Below are 19,277 nucleotides of genomic sequence, written 5' to 3' on the forward strand. Positions count from 1 at the left end.
TCTAATATATTTAGCTATAAGCCCAGAATTTATGATTCAAGATCAGGCAGGGAATGGATCTTTGATGAGTAGCCTGATTGAGGTGGACTGGGAGGTAGAAGGCAGGAGTCCTGAGTTTTGAGGCCAGTCACTCATCTCTCTAGGCCCAAGTGTCTAAGATCAGTAGTTACTAATGTATTTGGGGACAGAGATCACTTGATAATGTAATTAAAAGCACAGACTCCTCAGAACAGTGCATCTGATCATATAGGATTCAGAGACACCAGAAGGCCATTTGTAATTCCCTGGGGAGTCTAAAGACTTCACACTAAGACTGCTGGACTCTCTAAAGCATATTCCAGCTTTTGCTTTCTCCGAGTCAATGACAAAGCCGGATTGCTGAGAGAAAAATGGAGATAGTAGAAGTTTGATTATACACGTGACCTGGATCCAGTGTCCACTCAGAGCCTCTGGTGGATTAGTTTACTTTCCTCTGCTCTCCTAAATTCATCTTTTTTGTCTTTCAGTTATCACCTATAGCTTGATTTGATGGAAAAAGTGTATAATTACTATCGCTACATTGCCAATTCCTTAACCACCTAGTACTTCATAGTTCTTTGTTCATGTGGTCTGATGACGTTGAGAGACTCACACAAGGCTTCCTCTGTTTTATTGTCTCTAGCCTGTCCTGTTGGATCTTTTAGATGCTCCTCTGGCTTGTGTGTCCCTCAGGCCCAGCGATGTGATGGAGTTAATGACTGCTTTGATGAAAGTGACGAACTTTTCTGTGGTGGGTATTCAAGTTGTACTATGACTTTCTTATGAATAAGTAACTTCTCAGGGCCATTGTTGCTGCTGGTGTATATCCTGGGTCTTTGTAGCTGTTATCTATTGCTGCATAGCAAGTTACTCCCAAACTCAGTGGCTGACAACAATCATTTATTCTGGACCACGCATCCATGGGTTGTTGAGATAGGACTGATCTAGACCGGCCCCAGCTGGGTGGCTCTGCTTTAAGCAGTAGGTCCTCCTAAGTTTGGTTCTTTCCAGGTTGGTGTCAGATCTACTGCTCATGGCTCTTTTTCTCATTGAACTAGTGGGCTGGCCATGGCAGTGGTAGAAGCAAAAGAGGAGTGAGCAAAACCACATGGTTCCTCGTAAGTTTTGGGCTTGGAACCAGTACACCATCACTTACGTCATATTCCATCAGTCAAAGTGAGTCCTAGAGCTAAGGCCATAGTCAAGGGGCAGGAAGCTTATCCTGCACACTTTGGGGCCATGGCGAGGGTGGAGGTGTATAATACTACCACAGGGAGTGAGGATCTGCGGCCAGCAATTCATTGAACCACAATCTTCAACTAACAATCCTCTTTCAAAGCACAGATCTTTTATCTAGAGAGTAGCTCAGAATCTGCAGAGGAGTCAACTCAGCACATTCATTCATGGAGCACAGGTGTTGTGAAGGAGAGAATTATTACTATTATAACCTGTATAGTTTGCAACAACGTCACACCTGCAATGACTAAGGGGCAGGGTATTGGACATTCCTATTTTGGACAGAGGTTCTCTCTCTTGGTTTTTTGTTACTATTTGCACATCATTCCTGAATCCACCTCCAGTTTCGGGGTGTAACATGGGGAGGATAGTTCACCAGACCGTATGACACCATTGGCAACACTTTTTCCTAAAGATCCAGATTTTAATTCAAATACAATTGCAATGGTGAAGCTATTTAATTTCTTTCATATTCTTGGAGAGATAGTAGAGTTAATATAACTATGAAAAACTTATATTCATGAAAAATAACCTATGACTCTATACCTTTTTTTTTTTGACAAAACAAAATCAAATTCTCTTAACTTATGGCTCACTGACCTTTTCAATCTATAGGGTTTTCTATTGCTTAAGAAAATAAATGCTGGCCGTTATATAGTGAGTGAGGTTGCTGGTGTTTTTTACATTATTATCATTCCCTGCTATGATGCTCCAAACAGAAGTGATTATTGTTACTTTATAAGAAGGGCTGTTTTGGGGCACCTGGGTGGCTCAGTCGTTAAGCGTCTGCCTTCGGCTCAGGTCATGATCCCAGGGTCCTGGGATCGAGTCCCGCATCGGGATCCCTGCTCTGCGGGGAGCCTGCTTCTCCCTCTCCCACTCCCCCTGCTTGTGTTCCCTCTCTTGCTGTGTCTCTCTCTGTCAAATAAATAAATAAAATCTTTAAAAAAAAAATAAGAAGGGCTGTTTTTAGTAATCATTATTTCTCATTGTGCCATTTTGAAAATTATTCTCTAGGAGTCAGCCAGGTACACCCGGAAGCTCAATGAGAATCTCCGGGCAGCCATGTCCTCCACAGCTACCCCACACCCCTAACAAGAGATGCCACTGAAAACACGAGAGCAGATAACAAAAATGATCACTTTTCACAAAACCAGAAATGTCTAAGGAATCATACCTTCCAAGAGTGCTTGCTAATTTACTGCACCTGTCCCTTGTCCAAAGGCAATTCATGAAAATATTCCAAAGAAGAAAACTTGTGATAATTTACAATGGTGTTTCTTAGTTCAGGAAATGGATCACCCAGGACAAAATCATTTTAAAGAGCGTTTTCCTTATACGCAGATCACAAGCCCATTGTCCTTTAAGATCTCATAGCTGTTAATCTATTCAACAAAACTTTAATGAGCACCTACTATGTAGTCAGGGGCCTGAGGTACAAAGATGAATAAGACAAAATCTTCAATGTAAGGACACTCCCATTTTGTTTAGGAAGGCAGACAAGTTCAATTTTATGTATTTAATTATTTAATTTTTTTTTTTGGAAGAGAGAGAGAGAGGAGAGAGAATCTTAAGCAGGCTCCACATGCTGAGACAATGACCTGAGCCGAAATCAAGAGTTAGAGCTGAACTGACTTGAGTCACTCAGGCACCCCAGACAAGTTCAATCTCGATAACAGCCTATGATTTTTATTTTCCTTAAAAGAAAATCTCACGATGCATTTAATCGTGATTAAGTAAACAAATTGCCAGGGTTGAACACACTTAGGCAAAAGCAAAAATCAGAGCTGACAAACTCAGAGCACTAGGAATTACAGCAAAGTTTCTACCTCTGCTTTTCTCACGCAAGTGTCAGGTTTGAGGAAAACACACTTTTTATTTTATGTAAGTCATCTTAACCATGTGCACCATTAGAGGGGCCCTGCTGGCTCTCAGAAGCCAGCTGATGTCTCAGGCTCATGAGCTTTCTGTCTGTTCTCATTCTAGTGACTCTTAAGCCTGCCTGCAACGCCAGCTCTCTTGGACAGCATGGCCCTCTGGTCTGTGACGGCTTCAGGGACTGTGAGGATGGCCAGGATGAGCAGAACTGCACTCAAAGTGAGGGAGAGTCCTCTGCACTCTGCTCTTCTTCCAGAACACTCTGCTAAGTCGGAACTGAAATACCTCTGGGGGGTTAGGGCAACTGACTTGCCCCAGTTTTCCCAAGACTTACCCAGTTTTAGCACTGAAAATCCCAGTTCCCTGGAATCCTCTTGGCCCCAGGCAAAACGGGACAGTTGGTCACTGTTTGAGTTGAGTGTGTGTGTTGAGTGTGTGCACACGTGTGTGTGTGTGTCCGTGTAAATACTGGAAGCTTTTCATTGCTTATTTGCTTTTAATGCTGCTTGAGAGTAGAGGATGCCGAGGACGTGATCTAGCAGGACTTACCAGGTACCCTGATGGGGCATGTTCTATTCTAGCTGCTGCAGAAGCACACAGCACTAGAGTTGTGAACAAATGTGCTGTGATTCACAAAGCCTGCCCATTTTCCCCGTACTGATATGAAAGGACTGAATATGGTATTGGTCTTTGCTCAACATTTTCTTGGAGAACAAGACAAAATAATTAATAGCACAGAGACCACGGCCTACAGCAAGCAATAGGGCCAACTGCTTTGCACCTGCCATCGGATTGGTTCTCAACAGGTGCGCCTGCCTGCCCGCCTTCCGATGGCTCTGCTGGGGTGGGGGGACTGGTCACCGTGAGCTTGCTTCATCGCCTCTGCCATGTTTCCCAGAGCAGTGAACACTGATGCCACGGCTACCCCATCCATGGAGGACGGAGTTGAGTGTCATTCCCTCAAGTATGTTTCTGGGCAGGAAAAACTCTTTCCTCTTTTGTTCATTTTTAGGCATTCCATGTAACAAGAGGACTTTTAAGTGTGGCAATGATATTTGCTTCAGGAAACAGAACGCGCAGTGTGATGGGACAATGGATTGCCCCGATGGAAGCGATGAAGAAGGCTGCAGTAAGCAGAAGTAGTTCTTCCCACTCCTTGCATTCTGTCCTCAGCTTCCGGTTGTTCATTTTCATTCCCTTCTTGGGGTAAATGCCCCTGGCAAAAGTTGGGGTCCAGGGAAGAATAGTAAATATTGGAGAACTGCGTCTGAAATGATTTCTCAGAATTAAAAACTCTGGAGTGGATTCTGTCTTCTTTCTTGATAACAAGCATCAAAGCCTCAGGTGTTTATGAGAACTTTCACTTTCTGATAACTCTAATCAAGGGAGAAGCTCCTAAATAAAAAGGCCACAAGAGAAGAAACATATTGGAACACAGTGGATAACTGTTATTTAAGCCTTATGTTATAATCAATACCAAGTGCTGCTTCTTTCTTTAGTGACGACCTGAGAACCGTGATCTGCCATATGTTAGTTAGTATGTGGTCTCTAACTGGCCACCTGGCAGCATGTTAGTAATGCAGCCTTATCAATACAATTTGCCCTAGAGAATAATTGCTCTGGTAACTAGTTTTTCTTAATAGGTTTTCATTTGTCTTGGACTTAGAAATTCTCTCTCGAATGCTTCCTCTCAAATCAGCACGCCTCCAAAGACGCATTCAATTCTGTTGCGTTTGAAATTCATCTTTTCCTCTCTAATAATCTAAGTCCCACAGCTCCTGTTCATATCAGGGCAGCTGTTGCTAACAAGTCCCCCCCCCTCCTTGAATCCATGTGCTTTATTGTATGGAGACTATGTGTGCCGCCTGTTCTCAGGAGGGAGTGGTTTGTGGGTGCATTTCCTCTAGATAAGCGAGAAGTTTCACATTGCTTGTCTGGGGCCTCAGTTCCCAATGCAGCTCGAAACCGGACTTAATTTCCAGTTTATCTTCCAAGTCTGCTTTTAAATCACGGGCCCCTTCCTTTCCTGAAGGCTGCAGCGGGGGCTCCTCCACCCTCCACCGCATCATTGGGGGCACCGACACGCAGGAAGGGGGTTGGCCGTGGCAAGTCAGCCTCCACTTTGTCGGATCTGCCTACTGTGCAGCCTCGCTCATCTCCAGGGAGTGGCTTCTTTCTGCGGCCCACTGTTTCCATGGAAACAGGTAGGGCATCCCAATTCTTACTCTAAGATGGCACACTCTCTGATCCCAGACCATACATCCGTCCTCAAGTTGTGGAAGGAAGCTGCCCGCTAGGGACATTCGATCAATTTAAATGGTTGTGTGTGTGTATGTGTGTGTGTGTGTAGAATGGGCACTGGACTTCTATTTAGAGTGGAAGGGTAATGATTCTTCACCCAGTTTCCAAAGTATTGGTTCGGGGGAGGGTTCCCATACCACCAGGCAACTCTCTGACACCAGTTGAGTGTCTTAGAATTTAACTCAATTCTGACCCTGTCTGCCTGCAGATAGCATCAGATTAAGCAGGTGAAGGGCTCAACCCTACAAGACTGTCCCTCCTAGCCTACCTCAGACACCTGTTGCAAGTCCAGGTTGTCACCGTCCTTCTGGCTCAACAGCTATAGAGGTTCCAACCATCTCTTCCTGGGGTTCAATTTATTTGCTGGAGCAGTTTATAGAACCCAGAAAAACAGTTCACTTTCTAGATCACTGGTTTATTTTCAAAGGGTATAACTCAGGAACAACCAGAGGGAAGAGATGCCCAGGGCAAGGTTTGGGGAAAGGGTGAGGAGCTGTCATGCCCGCCACAGGTGCACCCCTCTCCCAGAGCCACTCTCCCTGAATCTCCATGTGTTCACCAACCCTGAAGCTCTCTGAACCCTGCCCTTTTGGGTGTTTATGGAGGCTTCATTACATAGACATGACTGATTAAATCACTGGCATTGGTGGTGGATTCTAACCTCCATGCTTCTCCCCTCCTCAGAGATCAGCGAGTGGGACTGAAAGTTGCAACCCCCCAATCACATAGTTGGTTCTCCTGGCCACCGGCTCCTGACCTCGGGTGGGGTCCAAAAGTCACTCATTAACATAACAGGACAGCTTTGTGGCTCTATTCACTTGGGAAACTCCAAGGGTTTTTAAGAGCTGTGCCAGAAACGATATGAAGACTAAATATATATTTCTGATTATAAATCACAATCTCACAGAGGGGAATCATGCAAAGGTCCATTATTAGGGCTCACGTTGGAAGAGCTCTGACTGCCTTTACGAATGGGATTGTTATGGGGCAGATGCTCTTCCAGCTCAGAGTGAAAGGGAAGCTTAGAACAAATAACCACTAAAATGTAACCTCATTTGGAATCTAGTGGATCTTAGGTACAAAAATATATCATTCGTTTCTCATTCCGAATTTGTTAAAGTAGAGTATTTCAACCAATTTATACAATTTAACTATTTGCTTCTTTTGGAAATTACAGAATTCACGTTCATGACTAAAATGGCTATGCTTCTCTTTAATCAGTAGTCTTTTACCCTATGACACTGCTCCAAGTGCTGTGTTAACCTTAATACTCCCCCGGGGGCCCCAGTGCCACCTGTGAGATGTCAGCTGCACAGATTCAGGGCCACACTCTTTGGGCTCTGTCCTTATTTTTCTTGCAAAGCTTTTGCAATCTCTTCACCCCACTAGAACAATCTCTTCACCCCACTAGAACAAGGCTGCTGTGCAGGTGGAGCTGTATACCTCACATGGAGACTGCAAGACCCTCAGTGACTTTGTGCAAGGCCACAGGGGTCAGAAGTAGAGTTCTGGAAGGGCTGACAAAGAGTGGGGCCCCTGTGAATGGTCATGCTTGAGCAGTTGTAGCTATGATCTTTCAGGCTTCTGGTAGATGACAAGAAGGAATTTCATCAAATTCCTCCTTATCGCACTTTGATTTCTCCCATCCAAGTACTAACCAGGACCAACCCTGCTTAGCTTCCGAGATCAGACGAAATCGGGTGCGTTCAGGGTGGTATGGCCGTAGACCGCACTTTGATTTCTAAACTCTCTTGGAATTCATATCATTTGAATTTGGCAAAAGGATTCCCAGACCTCTGTCCTACTGGCCCTGTCTGTCCCCATTAAATGCCTATGTCAGCATGAATAGGAAGAATGTAACAAATTAATTCCAGTCACATTCTTGACCTGTGTATGGTTCATGAGATAGCAGGGGCAACAGAATTTCCAGCAGTTCTTTAAGATGGGAGAGGGAATTTTCTGGAACATAGCTACCATGCACCACCCCTACTATACTTTCCTTCATCTCTGGTTTTACTAGGAGACAAGGGAGGCTCAGAAAAGTTGTGCTTTTTGCCGTGTCAGTGAACAGAGCCAGGGACTACTATAGGAATTGGAAGGTAGGCCTTCCTCTCCCTCTGCCCTTGTCTGTCTGCAGAGGGCTTGTGTCCAAACCCTGGGTGGTTCTCCAAATCCTGGCCACTGACTTTCTTCCTTTTCTGCTAGGTTGTCAGACCCCACGCCATGGACTGCTCACCTCGGGATGTATGTGCAGGGGAATGCCAAGTTCGTCTCCCCGGTGAAAAGAATTGTGGTCCATGAATACTATAACAGTCAGACCTTTGACTATGACATTGCTCTGCTACAGCTCAGTACGGCCTGGCCTGAGACCCTGAAACAGCTCATTCAGCCAATATGCATTCCTCCTGCTGGCCAGAAAGTGCGCAGTGGGGAGAAGTGCTGGGTAACTGGCTGGGGGCGAAGGCACGAAGCAGGTGTGTGAACGAGTAAATGGTCATGCCCTTCCCTTCCAGATAATACTCACTTGCATTGATGTGGTGCTTTGGGGTTCACAGAGAGGGTTTTTGTATATGGTCTCATTTGAGCTTCTGATAATTCTAAGAAGTAGAATAGAGGAAGGTGTCACTATTCCTATTTTATGATATTCTTCCCTTACCCCCAAAAGAAGCAAGACCCACCTCACAAGGGGAAGGAGTCCTGTGAGCAAGGCAAGATTGGATAGATAGTATGGGCCCTTTTCAAACTTTATTGGGTTTTCCACTATAGCAGAGCAATTCCTCTTTACTTTTAGGTTCCCTTTCATCCAAAGAAGCGATTCCTTTCCTTAAAGAAGAGAAGGATGCCCGCCCCCCCGCCCCCATGGTGTCAAGTCACAGGCAACTGTCTGGATTATGCCAGTATGGCCGTCACAGGGGCAACTCACCAGACAGATGAGAGTCAAGGCTGAAAGCCAGCCTGCCCTTATCTCCCTGCACTGCAAATTCAGGCCCTGGGTTCCATCAGCCTAGAATCAGACCGCCTGGAGGGGATGCCTCCTTACAATCCCTTCACCCTAGCTGGCGTCTCTATCATTATGCACAAAGGTCGGACTGGTAGGGAAGTCCCTACATTTGCTCCGTCAAGGTTTTTCATGGTCTAGGATTCAAGGTTGATTCCAAATGTGCAGCGAGAGGAAGAAGCCATAGCTTTGTGAGCACTGCCCCAGAGCTGACGCTCTTCCTTCGGCTCCCATGCCTCTCAGAGTCCCTTGCAGCCATTTCCAAGGGTTTAGGACAGACGCATTTTCTGCAAACCTTGGCCTCGTTTTGACACCCTCTAAACATTCCTTGCGGGCAGCTTCTCCAGGGCTCACTGCCAGCATGTGGCATGTGGTTAATGCCCTCCCAGTGGCCTGCTGGGATCTCAGGACCCTAATGGAGATCACGGCTCCAAAACCTGTAACCTATCAGGACTGTGTTCCAGGCTTTAATTACATTATCCTATATCACAGGAGGGAAGAGTCTATTCAACCAGCTTTATCGTGAGACATCTCTTTATAAGCATGAGTGTGAGTGTATTTATTTTTCTGAATAATTTTAGCCAGACAGGATAAAAAGGAAGTGAAAGGGCTATAACAAAACTTTTGTTTTTATGGTTCCCAGGACTCTCCCATATATCAGATTATGCTGCTCCATTTAAGGGGTGGTCCTTTCAACCAGTAAGTATTAGTAACTGTTGGGATTCACAGTCCTACCGGAAGCAGGAAGTCCGTGGTGAAGGAGTATGGCTCAGTGGCTCCCATGATTGAGTCAGACCTTGGGTCTGAATCCTGCTCTATTACCTGTGAGGTGTGTGCCGTCGGGCACTCCCTCTAACCTCCTCAGCCTCTATTTCTTCATCAGCAAAATGGGGATTACAGAAGAATTTACATAAAATATTGTTCTGAGATAATGTGAGTAGATGGTCTAATAGCACCCTGAATAAGTGTAATCGTTACCATGATTTCTACTTCCCATGTGTTTTCCAGACAATAAAGGCTCCCCCGTTTTGCAGCAAGCAGAGGTAGAGCTCATTGACCAAACCCTCTGTGTTTCCACCTATGGGATCATCACTTCACGGATGCTCTGCGCAGGCGTCATGTCAGGCAAGAGAGACGCTTGCAGGGTAAATCATTGCATCTTTCCTTTGCCAAGAGGTTATACTTTCCATAAATGCTTTCATGTTTAACTTGCACAACACTGGGAAATAACTAGGACAGGTATTTCCCTTAATTCAGATATTAATTATAATCTAATTGCCTAAGATCAGGGAAAGGTGATTAAATAATTAGGTCTATAAAACTCAGTTTTCTGGCTCCCATGTATTTTCCTCCAACATTTAAAAAATTAGGTTGGGATTTATCATTCTGCCATAATTATTTTCTTATGACCAGAACTAAAAAACAAAGCAGTTCTCTCTCTCTCTCTCTCTCTCATTCTCTCTCTCTCTCTCTCTCTCTCTCTCACACACACACACACACACACACACAGTGTTTTAGGATGGTTAGCTGCCATTTGCCTTCTGAAATATCAGGGTTTTATTCACTTGCTCTTTGATGCATAGGCCGGGGGAAGGGAAAGAGGACTGGGAGAGGTGACAGAGGACACTCATTCGCATGCCTCTGGTTAGGCCCCCTGACAGTGGTCAATTTGGAGTTCATCTTCGTGGGGACGTTTCTAAGTCTCAGATTCCAACCTATGCAGACAGCTGTGTGATTGCCAAAAAGTGAACAGATGATTTAGAGGATGAAAAGGGCAGTGGGAGCTGTTCCCACATCTCTCCACAACCGTAGCCACTATGCCACGAAAACTCATCTTACTATAATAATGGGTTTTATCTTCTGAACTCCTATTTTGCGGCAAGCACTAGATCCTTTACATAAATTCATTCAAGACTTTCTTTCACCCCCATTTTACGGAAGAGGAAACTGGGACACGGAGAGAGTAAGCAAATTACCCAAGGTCACACAGCTAGTAAGTAAATGCCTGAGCTGGAATGTGAACCCTTACCTGTCTAATGCTAAAGCTGCGATGTTTTGGCTGCTTCCTGAGGTTAGTCAGTTCTATAGCCCTGTTCCACCTAGCCACCAAAGTTTACAGGTCAACTTAGACTTAGTAGAGCTGGTGTCATGATAATTAAAATAGAAAGAGTCCAGTTTCTCTACCAGTCAGAATTCATCTAATCAGGGTTGGAATTGGGGGGTGGGACTCGGGGGCAAATTCGGAATGCTTTTTTTTAATCTTTGCCTCTAGCTAAGTTGCAGCTTTACCTGTTTTCCAAACTAGAAAAATAAAGTCCAGGTGTTATGATTTAAAGAATGGGTACTGTAGGAATTATGTTTACACTTTGAATTATTTTTGTCTTTGCTTTGCTTTGTGGAGTTGAGGTATCAGAAGGGACTCTCAGATGAGGGTGATTTGTCCCTGATGGCTGTGGGCCAGTGAGCCTTAGGGGTTGCCTAGGGGTGTGGTTCTTCACCATTCATTGTCAGAATCCTGAGCCAACCACTGAAGTTGCATGGCCCAGAGGCAGAGGTCAACTTGCCAAGATAACTCTGGTTCCTGAGGTTGTTGTCAGGGCTAAATGACCCAAAATAGTACCTGGCAGACAGCTCACACTAAATAAATGTTAGCCATTATTACTCCTACACTCCTACTACTATGGCTACCTCCACTACTATTGAGGTTTGTTCTTTGTTTGGGATATGTGAGAGTTGTTTCCCCTACAAGAATATTCCAAAGATACTCTTGGCCTAAAGAATTACATTTCTTGTGACAAATGCAGCTTTTTGATTTTAGCAAGAATAATTCTAAAATGACGTTAGAAGCTTCGTATTATTTCCTGACCCTTCTCCAAACTACGTAATGATTAGCCAAGCGAAAACTTTCCAGAACGGGAGTTTTGCTACAATCCATTAGACACATTAATGACAAAATTGATGATCATGGGAGAAAGGTACTTCCTACTTACATTATCTTCTTGTGCAGGGAGATTCGGGTGGACCTTTATCTTGTCGAAGAAAAACTGATGGAAAATGGGTTTTGACCGGCATCGTTAGCTGGGGACATGGATGCGGAAGACCAAACTTCCCTGGTGTTTACACAAGAGTGTCAAACTTTGTTCCCTGGATTCATAAATATGTCCCTTCTCTTTTGTAAAAGTACAAGTTGGAGTTTTGACTATGATTTCTGTGATAGATTCTTTAAAAAAGCAGTAATTATCCATAAAATGAGACCCAATTTTTTTCTTCTGTAAATTTCAGATTGCTTTCATTTGATGTTTATCGAAAGGCAGAGAAATTAATATGTATTTTATTCCAGGAAAATTTGCCTCAAGGATAGAACTGTATTCATTCTTAAGCATCAAGGGGCCGTTTAGGAAACCTAAAGTAATGTCATGAATCAAGACTCTAAAATAAGATAAGAAATGGGTGAGATGCTCAAGAATCCATTCTTAAATTTATGTTTCTGTTCAAGGTACAGATATTTATAAGGATTTAGGCAAATCTGATTTATTAAAATAAAAAATTCCATTAAAAATGCCTGATTTCAGTGTTCTAATAAAAGTAAATGCACAAAAATGTCTCTATTATAAATGCAAATGAATCCAAGCTCAGTTATTGACAAAGGAAGTACCTGTATTGTTGGTTTCCAATCCAATTTTGTCTAACCATATCATAACAGACTTTTTTTCAACCATGACACAGGGTAATATTATGTACAGAGAAACCAATCTACTAACCAACAAAACTGCCAACCTAACTTACTTGGCTCTTTCATGCCAAGATGCCAGAATGACATGGAACTATATTCATGAAAATCATGGAATGAAGCATCATGGTAGTTCGACTGAAAGCACTTACGTGGGATTTAAGGAATTGTGATAATACCGCTCAGCAGTTGAATGATAAGGGAATTTTTAGATGATTGGTTTTTAAAAATTTTTTCATTGTTATGTTAATCACCATACATTACATCATTAGTTTTTGATGTAGTGTTCCATGATTCATTGTTTGTGTATAACACCCAGTGCTCCATGCATAACGTGCCCTCTTTAATACCCATCACCAGGCTAACCCATCCCCCCACTCTCTCCCCTCTAGAACCCTGCTTGTTTTTCAGAGTCCATCTGAAAAGTCTCTCATGGAGAGTCCATCCAGAGTCTCTCATGGTTCATCTCCCCATCCGATTTCCCCCGCTTCATTCTTCCTCTCCTGCTATCTTCTTCTTTTTTTTTTTTTTAACATATATTGTATTATTTGTTTCAGAGGTACAGATCTGTGATTCAACAGTCTTGCGCAGTTCACAGCACTCACAATAGCACATACCCTCCCCATTGTCTATCACCCAGCCACCCCATCCCTCCCACCCCTAAACCACTCCAGCAACCCTCAGTTTGTTTCCTGAGATTAAGAATTCCTCATATCAGTGAGATCATATGCTACATGTCTTTCTCTGATTGACTTATTTCGCTCAGCATAATATCCTCCAGTTCCATCCACATCATTGCAAATGGCAAGATCTCATTCCTTTTGATGGCTGCATAATATTCCATTACACCACAACTTGTTTATCCATTCATCTGTTGATGGACATCTTGGCTCTTTCCACAGTTTGGTTATTGTGGACATTGCTGCTATAAACATTGCAGTGCACGTAGCCCTTTGGATCCTAGATGATTGTTTTGAAAGTCAAAATTTTCAGAAATATTATCATTTGGCTTCTGATTGTTTTTTTTAAATAAAACCCCAGTGGCCTAGACTTACTTCTATTTTCAGGGCATTATAATACCTAGCATAGTTGTAAACCTGTAATACATGCTCAATACATCACAGTTATTGACTTATTTGATCTTGATTTAGAAGGTTTCATATTTGATCTCAGAATAAACTTTCCATGAACAGAGGCTAGACTTAACAATACCACTGACTAGGGGAAAACAGCAGGAAGGAGAAGAATGATAACGTTTATTTTCTCTGGGACAGAGTCAAAGGAGTAATAACAATGCTATTTTTAAGTAGGGTCCAGAATAATGAAAATGATTTTGTGGGGCTTCAGAAGATCTTAATGTAACAGTAAAAGGAGAGAAAGAGAGCAAAAGGGGTCATTCTCTGGATTAGACAGAAAAACTGAAATGTGGATTTAATATCCCTGAAATAGTGAATAATTTCCAGTTCACAGAATATATTTTGATTTGCCAAAAGACTGTTTCCATCAGGTAAAAGACACAACATTTTAATGATACCTTTATGAACAGGCTCCTAAGGATTCAGTAAACCAGCTATGGCATAGTACAATTCAGAGTGCCAAGTGCACCACTTAATTCACAAAGTGGGACTTAGCTACTAAATTCACTGTGTAGAAGAACAAATTAGGCTGACAGTTCTTAAAACCAAGTTTATTTTGCCTGGGATTGCTATGACCTAGGTACAAGGTGAATTGTACTTTTTTTTTTTTAAAGATTTTATTTGCCAGAGAGAGAGCGAGCAAGCACAAGCAGGGGGAGCGGCAGGCAGAGGGAGAGGGAGAAGCAGACTCCCTGCTGAGCGATGTGGACTTGATCCCAGGACCCTGAGGTCATGACCCAAGCTGAAGGCAGACACTTAACTGACTGAGCCACCCAGGCATCCCTGAATTGTATTTTTTATTCATGGTCAATTTTAAGGAGATTTACAATTTAAAAACATCACCAACACCTTGAGTAAGTTTGTGATCTCAGTTAGGAGATGGAAGAGGGCTAGCTTGATCTATCAGATTCAATGCAGGGAATTTTTCAAACCACATGTACATGCTACCACTCTACGTGCTTGCTTGCTCAAATGTGATTGTACCATGTTCTTCAGCAGTGCAGGGGTGGGGAAAAGGTTCAGAAACACCAACCTAACTTACTTGGCTATTTTATGTCAACATGCCAGGATGACATGGAACTTTATTTCTTTATTCTTTAATATACTTTATTCTTGCAAAAGTGTGAATAGAGGCAGATCCAAAGACTGGATTAGTTGGCAGAGAGGAATGGTCTCCATAAACCAAGACAGGAGCATTTCTATGGGCCAGACTACTGGGGACGCTCACCCTCCTTCACAGTGTCTTCAGATCTGCAAACTGCAACCTTACAAACCAACCCTTTCCCAATTGTTTTCTGCTTGATTAGTCTGAAAGGCTGACCCAATTGCCTATGTTCACAGTAGTAGTGCTTGTCACCTGACAACATATGGATATATATTGTGCTTTCAAGAGGCACAGGCCTGTTTGAAGGTAATGAGATGCTCTGGTGCTTTGGTGATGTCACTTAGATGATGTTACTTTATTTTTCAGTTTATAAAATAATCATTTGGAAAATTATTTGCTCTCAAAGGAGAGATGAAGAAAAAGAGCAAGTACTATGACAAGAAAAACAAAATTGAAAATCTTCTACTGGTCAGCAAGTCTTGGCAACAAGTAGATTTTAATTTTTTACTGTTATTTACATTTTACCCCTTAAGCAAACTAAAGCAATTGAGTCAATAATAATTTGAAATTATATTAAAAATAACTATTTGTGCAAGAATAGTATACTTAAAAAAATGTTTGAATAATTTTATGAAAGAACAATACCCTTTAAAAAGCTACCCCTATAGAAAGAGATTTTAAAGAAATGGCAAAAACAAACCTATATAGAATTTGGTTTCTCATCCAAAAATCTTTAACTTCCATCAAGAATTGTTTAATCTAATTTTGGTTACCTCAGGGGAGAAACATTTCTTTCTTACTCATTCTGAATCCTTAGTTTAGAGTCAGACTGACTGGCAGGATGAAAAATTCCTCAAGAAGAGATTGGGACACTTATCTACATTCTAGATCAGCTCTCTGGAGATTAAGAAATTTGCAGTTATCAGAAATCAGGAACAAGTTGCAAGTAAGAATTTAAATAGTTCAGGTAGTATTGGGAGGTGTCAACAAGTGTCAGTGATCAAAAAAATGCAACAGGACAGGAACACAGATCAATATCAAAAGAAAATCTATTGAGTCAAGGATTATTGCTGGCTGCTAAGGGTTGGAGGTGGGTGGGGATTACTTACAAAGATCATTACAGTCACAGAAAGTAAGGGAATATTTACTGAGACCCTGCTATTTGTCAGGTACAGGAATAAATGCTTTATTCTAATTACTTCATTTGATTGTCTTTACTGGGTAGGAATCATTTTATAATGAGGAAAGAAGCTTGGGGAGCCTGGGGGGCTCAGTTGGTTAAGCTTCCAACTCAGTTTCAGCTCAGGTCATGAGTTCAGGTGGTGAGATCGAGCCCCACATCAAGAATTAAGATTCTCTCTCTCCCTCTCTCTCTTGCTCCCACCCCACCCCACTTGTGTGTGCATTCTCTCTCTCTCAAGAAGAAGAAGCAGCAGCTCATAGATATTGAACAACTTGCCCAAGAGCACACAGTAGTGCGAGTCCTAAATCTGTTTGTCTTCAAGACCTATATTACCATAGAGATGCCAACTGTATGCAAGGATTAGGTTTATGGAACTATAGAAATGCATCCTAATCTAGTTTAGAGATTACATAAACCCTGCTTCCCACTACTCAGAAAGCATTAGGAGATCTGGTTTAGAGTGTGTTTGTGACAGTAAACAGTATCTTTTTGATCCTCTGGAGGGTGAAGGAAATTTTAAGCATCTATTCAAAGAGAAACCGGGCTTGGAAGACAGCTACAATTCATGCAACACAGGGAGGGAATCTCCCATTGAGACTAAGCTCCTGCAGTCAAACCAGGGAACTATGGGAAAGGTTGTCTGGGCCCTGGGTAAGGATGGGGGTCCAGGTTTGAGACGTCTTGGTGATTCTAGTGGGGGTCTCAGGCCCTGGGCCTACCAAGCCATCATTGCTGAGAATATCATTCTATCATTCCAGTTAACCAACATTTATATAGGGCACGGTGCTCGACACAGAGATAAGCACTGGGAATTCACAGGTACTTCAAGGAGCTTAAACAGTAGAGGAGACAGATGAGACAAAAATTACTGCTCATCCTTCATGTTAGCCATTCGGGCCACTTTACTGATTCTCAGACAGTAAAAGTAAAACAGACCCCAGTTGGGCGCCTGGGTGGCTCAGTTGGTTAAGCGACTGCCTTCGGCTCAGGTCATGATCCTGGAGTCCTGGGATCGAGTCCCGCATCGGGCTCCCTGCTCAGCAGGGAGTCTGCCTCTCCCTCTGACCCTCCCCCTTCTCATGTGCTCTCTCTCTCTCAAATAAATGGATAGAATCTTTGAGAAAAAAAAAAACAGACCCCAGTTTACAGTCCTTATTCCTGAACGCCCCTCTTCTTTCCATACAGCACAGCTACTGTCTTACCACCTTTAACTCTTTGTTTCCAATTTCACATAAAAAAACTGAAGGTATAATTGGCATTTAACATGATATTAGTTTCAGGTGTACAACATAACGATTCGATATTTGTGTAAATGATCACCACAGTAAGTCTAGTTAATGTCCATCCCCACACATAGTTACAGGGTTTTTTTTCTCCTGATGAGAACTTTTAAGATCTACTCTCTGAGCAACTTTCAAATCTGCAACACATATTCTAAACTACAGTCACCGTGCTGAACATTGCACCCCCATATCCTACTTATTCCACCTTCTCGATGGGGTCTGAGGTGATTGCCCTATTTATAATTGTACCTCCTCTTTCCCCTAACCTTCACCACAAGACACTCCAGCCTCCCTTCCTCTGCTTTATTTTTTTCCATAGCACAAGTCATTTCAAATATTCTAGAAATGTTAAGTTTGATTCTCCTCATTAAATATAAGCCTCACAATGGCCGTGATTTTGTTTTATTTAACTATCTCTTCAGACTTATCCCAAGCACCCAGAAGAATGTTTGACACCTAGCAAGCACTTAGTACTTTTGCTGAATTAAATTGGACTGAATATGATGCATTTAACATAGGTGCAAGGTGTATTGGTCGCAGAGAAGAGTGTGGATAACTTCTGGTGCAGGAGGCAAGCCAGGGAAGGTTTCGTAGAAAAAGTAAGTCTCAACTAGAAGCTAAAGGTGAATGGGAATGGTCCATGCAGAAAGTGGGTAGGAAAAACATTGTAAGCAGAGGGAACATCATATACAAAGAAGTGGGGGTGGCAGTAGAATGGGACAGGTGAGGGCCAGCCCGGAAGAGGAATCTGATCAGGCAAGAGGGGTGTCCTGATTATTGAATGTCTGAGAAGGAAGACAAGATGTCAGTTATTGTAAGGAAAGGTGCAGAAAGGTGCAGGCTCCCTTTCTCTTTGCACCCCATATTCATTTTCTTCTATGAGCTCTAGGAGGCTGACCCCCAACTCTGTCACCAGTTCCCAATGGGAGTCACACAAAGGAGAGTGGCAGGTGGGGAGAGAGGTCAGAGTATTTATTCCTGTCTGTTTCCTCCTTGCTGGGCTGCAGTCCTGGCAATGGCTGCACCTCGTTTGTCACTATAGATCCTGTCAGGAGGGCCCTTTTTGAAGGCTCCAGTTCTTTTTTAAAAAAGATTTTATTTATTTATGAGAGAGAGAGAGCCCGGGGAGGTACAGGGGGTGGGGGGGGGGGGGGGAAAGGGAGAGAATCTCCAGCAGACTCCAGGCTGAGCACGGAGTGGGAGGCTGGCTGGATCCCAGGACCCCAAGAGACTGTGACCTGAGCCAAAGCCAAGAGTCGGAGGCTCAACTGATTGAATCACCCAGGCGCCCGGAAGGCAGGCAGATAGAGTTCAGATGATCTGGTACCAGGCAAGAGACAACTAGAGAGACCCAGTATTTAGGAGATGTCTGAATAGTAGGCTTTGAAGATGTCAGACTTTTGGACACAAGCCAGCATCTTCTGAAGTGAAACCTATTTATAGGCATCCTGTCCGCACCTCAAACTGGCCTCAATACCTGTGTGTTGGGGGCAAGCCTGCTCTGAACAGAAGCTTCGAGAGGATCAACACACACCATGCTTAGCAAACCTAATTCCAGGCTCCCCAAACCAGAAGTTCTGAACCTTAGATTGTATGTGAGTGCGTATGCCTTTCCCTCAGGTTGGGTGTGTGTGTGTGTTGTTGGGGGTGAGGGGTGTCTGTGACTCCTCTTCTCAAAGGCAGATGATGATAAACGTTTGTGAATGTTTCCTACATGGTCGTCACTGCTCCGAGTGCTTTACTGACACCAACTCTTTTAATCCTGGCAAGAGTTCCATTCTGTAGGCACTAACACGCGGCCAACTTTCCAGGTGAGAAAGCTGGCAGGAAAGATGAAGCCCAAGGTCGCACTGTAGGAACCGTGTGAAAGGGAATTAACCTGGGCAGCCTGGTCTCAGAGCCTGCCCTTCCCTCCACCACCCCATCCTGGCTCTTTGCCTGACTCTGGACTTATACAGGGAAGGACTGTGTTCGCGTGTACTATCCATCTTCATCTGCTCGGAACCTCGCACAACGCCTGGCACGCAGGAGATGCTTCATAGTTCCTTGCTGGTGAAATGAATGAACTTCTGCTAGGCGGGGCAAGCCCTGGCAGCAGACGGCCCCTGGAGATGGAATGTCAACTTTCCTCCGTGGCACCGCGCTGCCGGCCCCATCCCGGCCACAGCCGCCACCCGGCCGGGCCCTCGGCTCAGCTTCTGCTTTGGATCTGCGCGAACTGGGAAAGGCTGAGCCGGCAGCGCCCTGAACAAACCAGAAAAACAGCCCTCCTCTGCTCGGCTCGCGAGCCCACAGGAGGCGCGGCGGCTCTACCCCGCGAGGGCCTGCGGCGCCTCCTCAGCCCCGCCCCGCCCCGCCCCGCCCCGCCCCGCCGCCCGAGGTCTGCCCCGCCGCGCCCGCCGGGGGCGG

The 19,277-nt window shown here is 43.9% G+C and overlaps 1 protein-coding gene across 1 annotated transcript in view; it reads left to right on the forward strand.

The window, feature by feature from the left end:
• TMPRSS7 (transmembrane serine protease 7) overlaps window positions 1-11,927 on the forward strand; it is a 31,634-nt gene extending 19,707 nt beyond the window's left edge. Inside the window, exons 10-16 of the mRNA XM_045902851.2 lie at window positions 662-769; window positions 3,241-3,351; window positions 4,145-4,261; window positions 5,165-5,336; window positions 7,639-7,907; window positions 9,440-9,576; window positions 11,439-11,927. Of these exons, the coding sequence (XP_045758807.2) occupies window positions 662-769; window positions 3,241-3,351; window positions 4,145-4,261; window positions 5,165-5,336; window positions 7,639-7,907; window positions 9,440-9,576; window positions 11,439-11,609 (1,085 nt within the window). The 3' untranslated portion in view covers window positions 11,610-11,927. The remainder of the gene's footprint in view (window positions 1-661; window positions 770-3,240; window positions 3,352-4,144; window positions 4,262-5,164; window positions 5,337-7,638; window positions 7,908-9,439; window positions 9,577-11,438) is intronic.
• The last annotated feature ends 7,350 nt before the right edge of the window (window positions 11,928-19,277 follow it).

This window comes from Mirounga angustirostris, unplaced genomic scaffold, assembly GCF_029215605.1.
Source record: "Mirounga angustirostris isolate CCGP_5_RB_7025 unplaced genomic scaffold, mMirAng1.0.hap1 SCAF_1, whole genome shotgun sequence".
NCBI classification, from domain to species: domain Eukaryota; kingdom Metazoa; phylum Chordata; class Mammalia; order Carnivora; family Phocidae; genus Mirounga; species Mirounga angustirostris.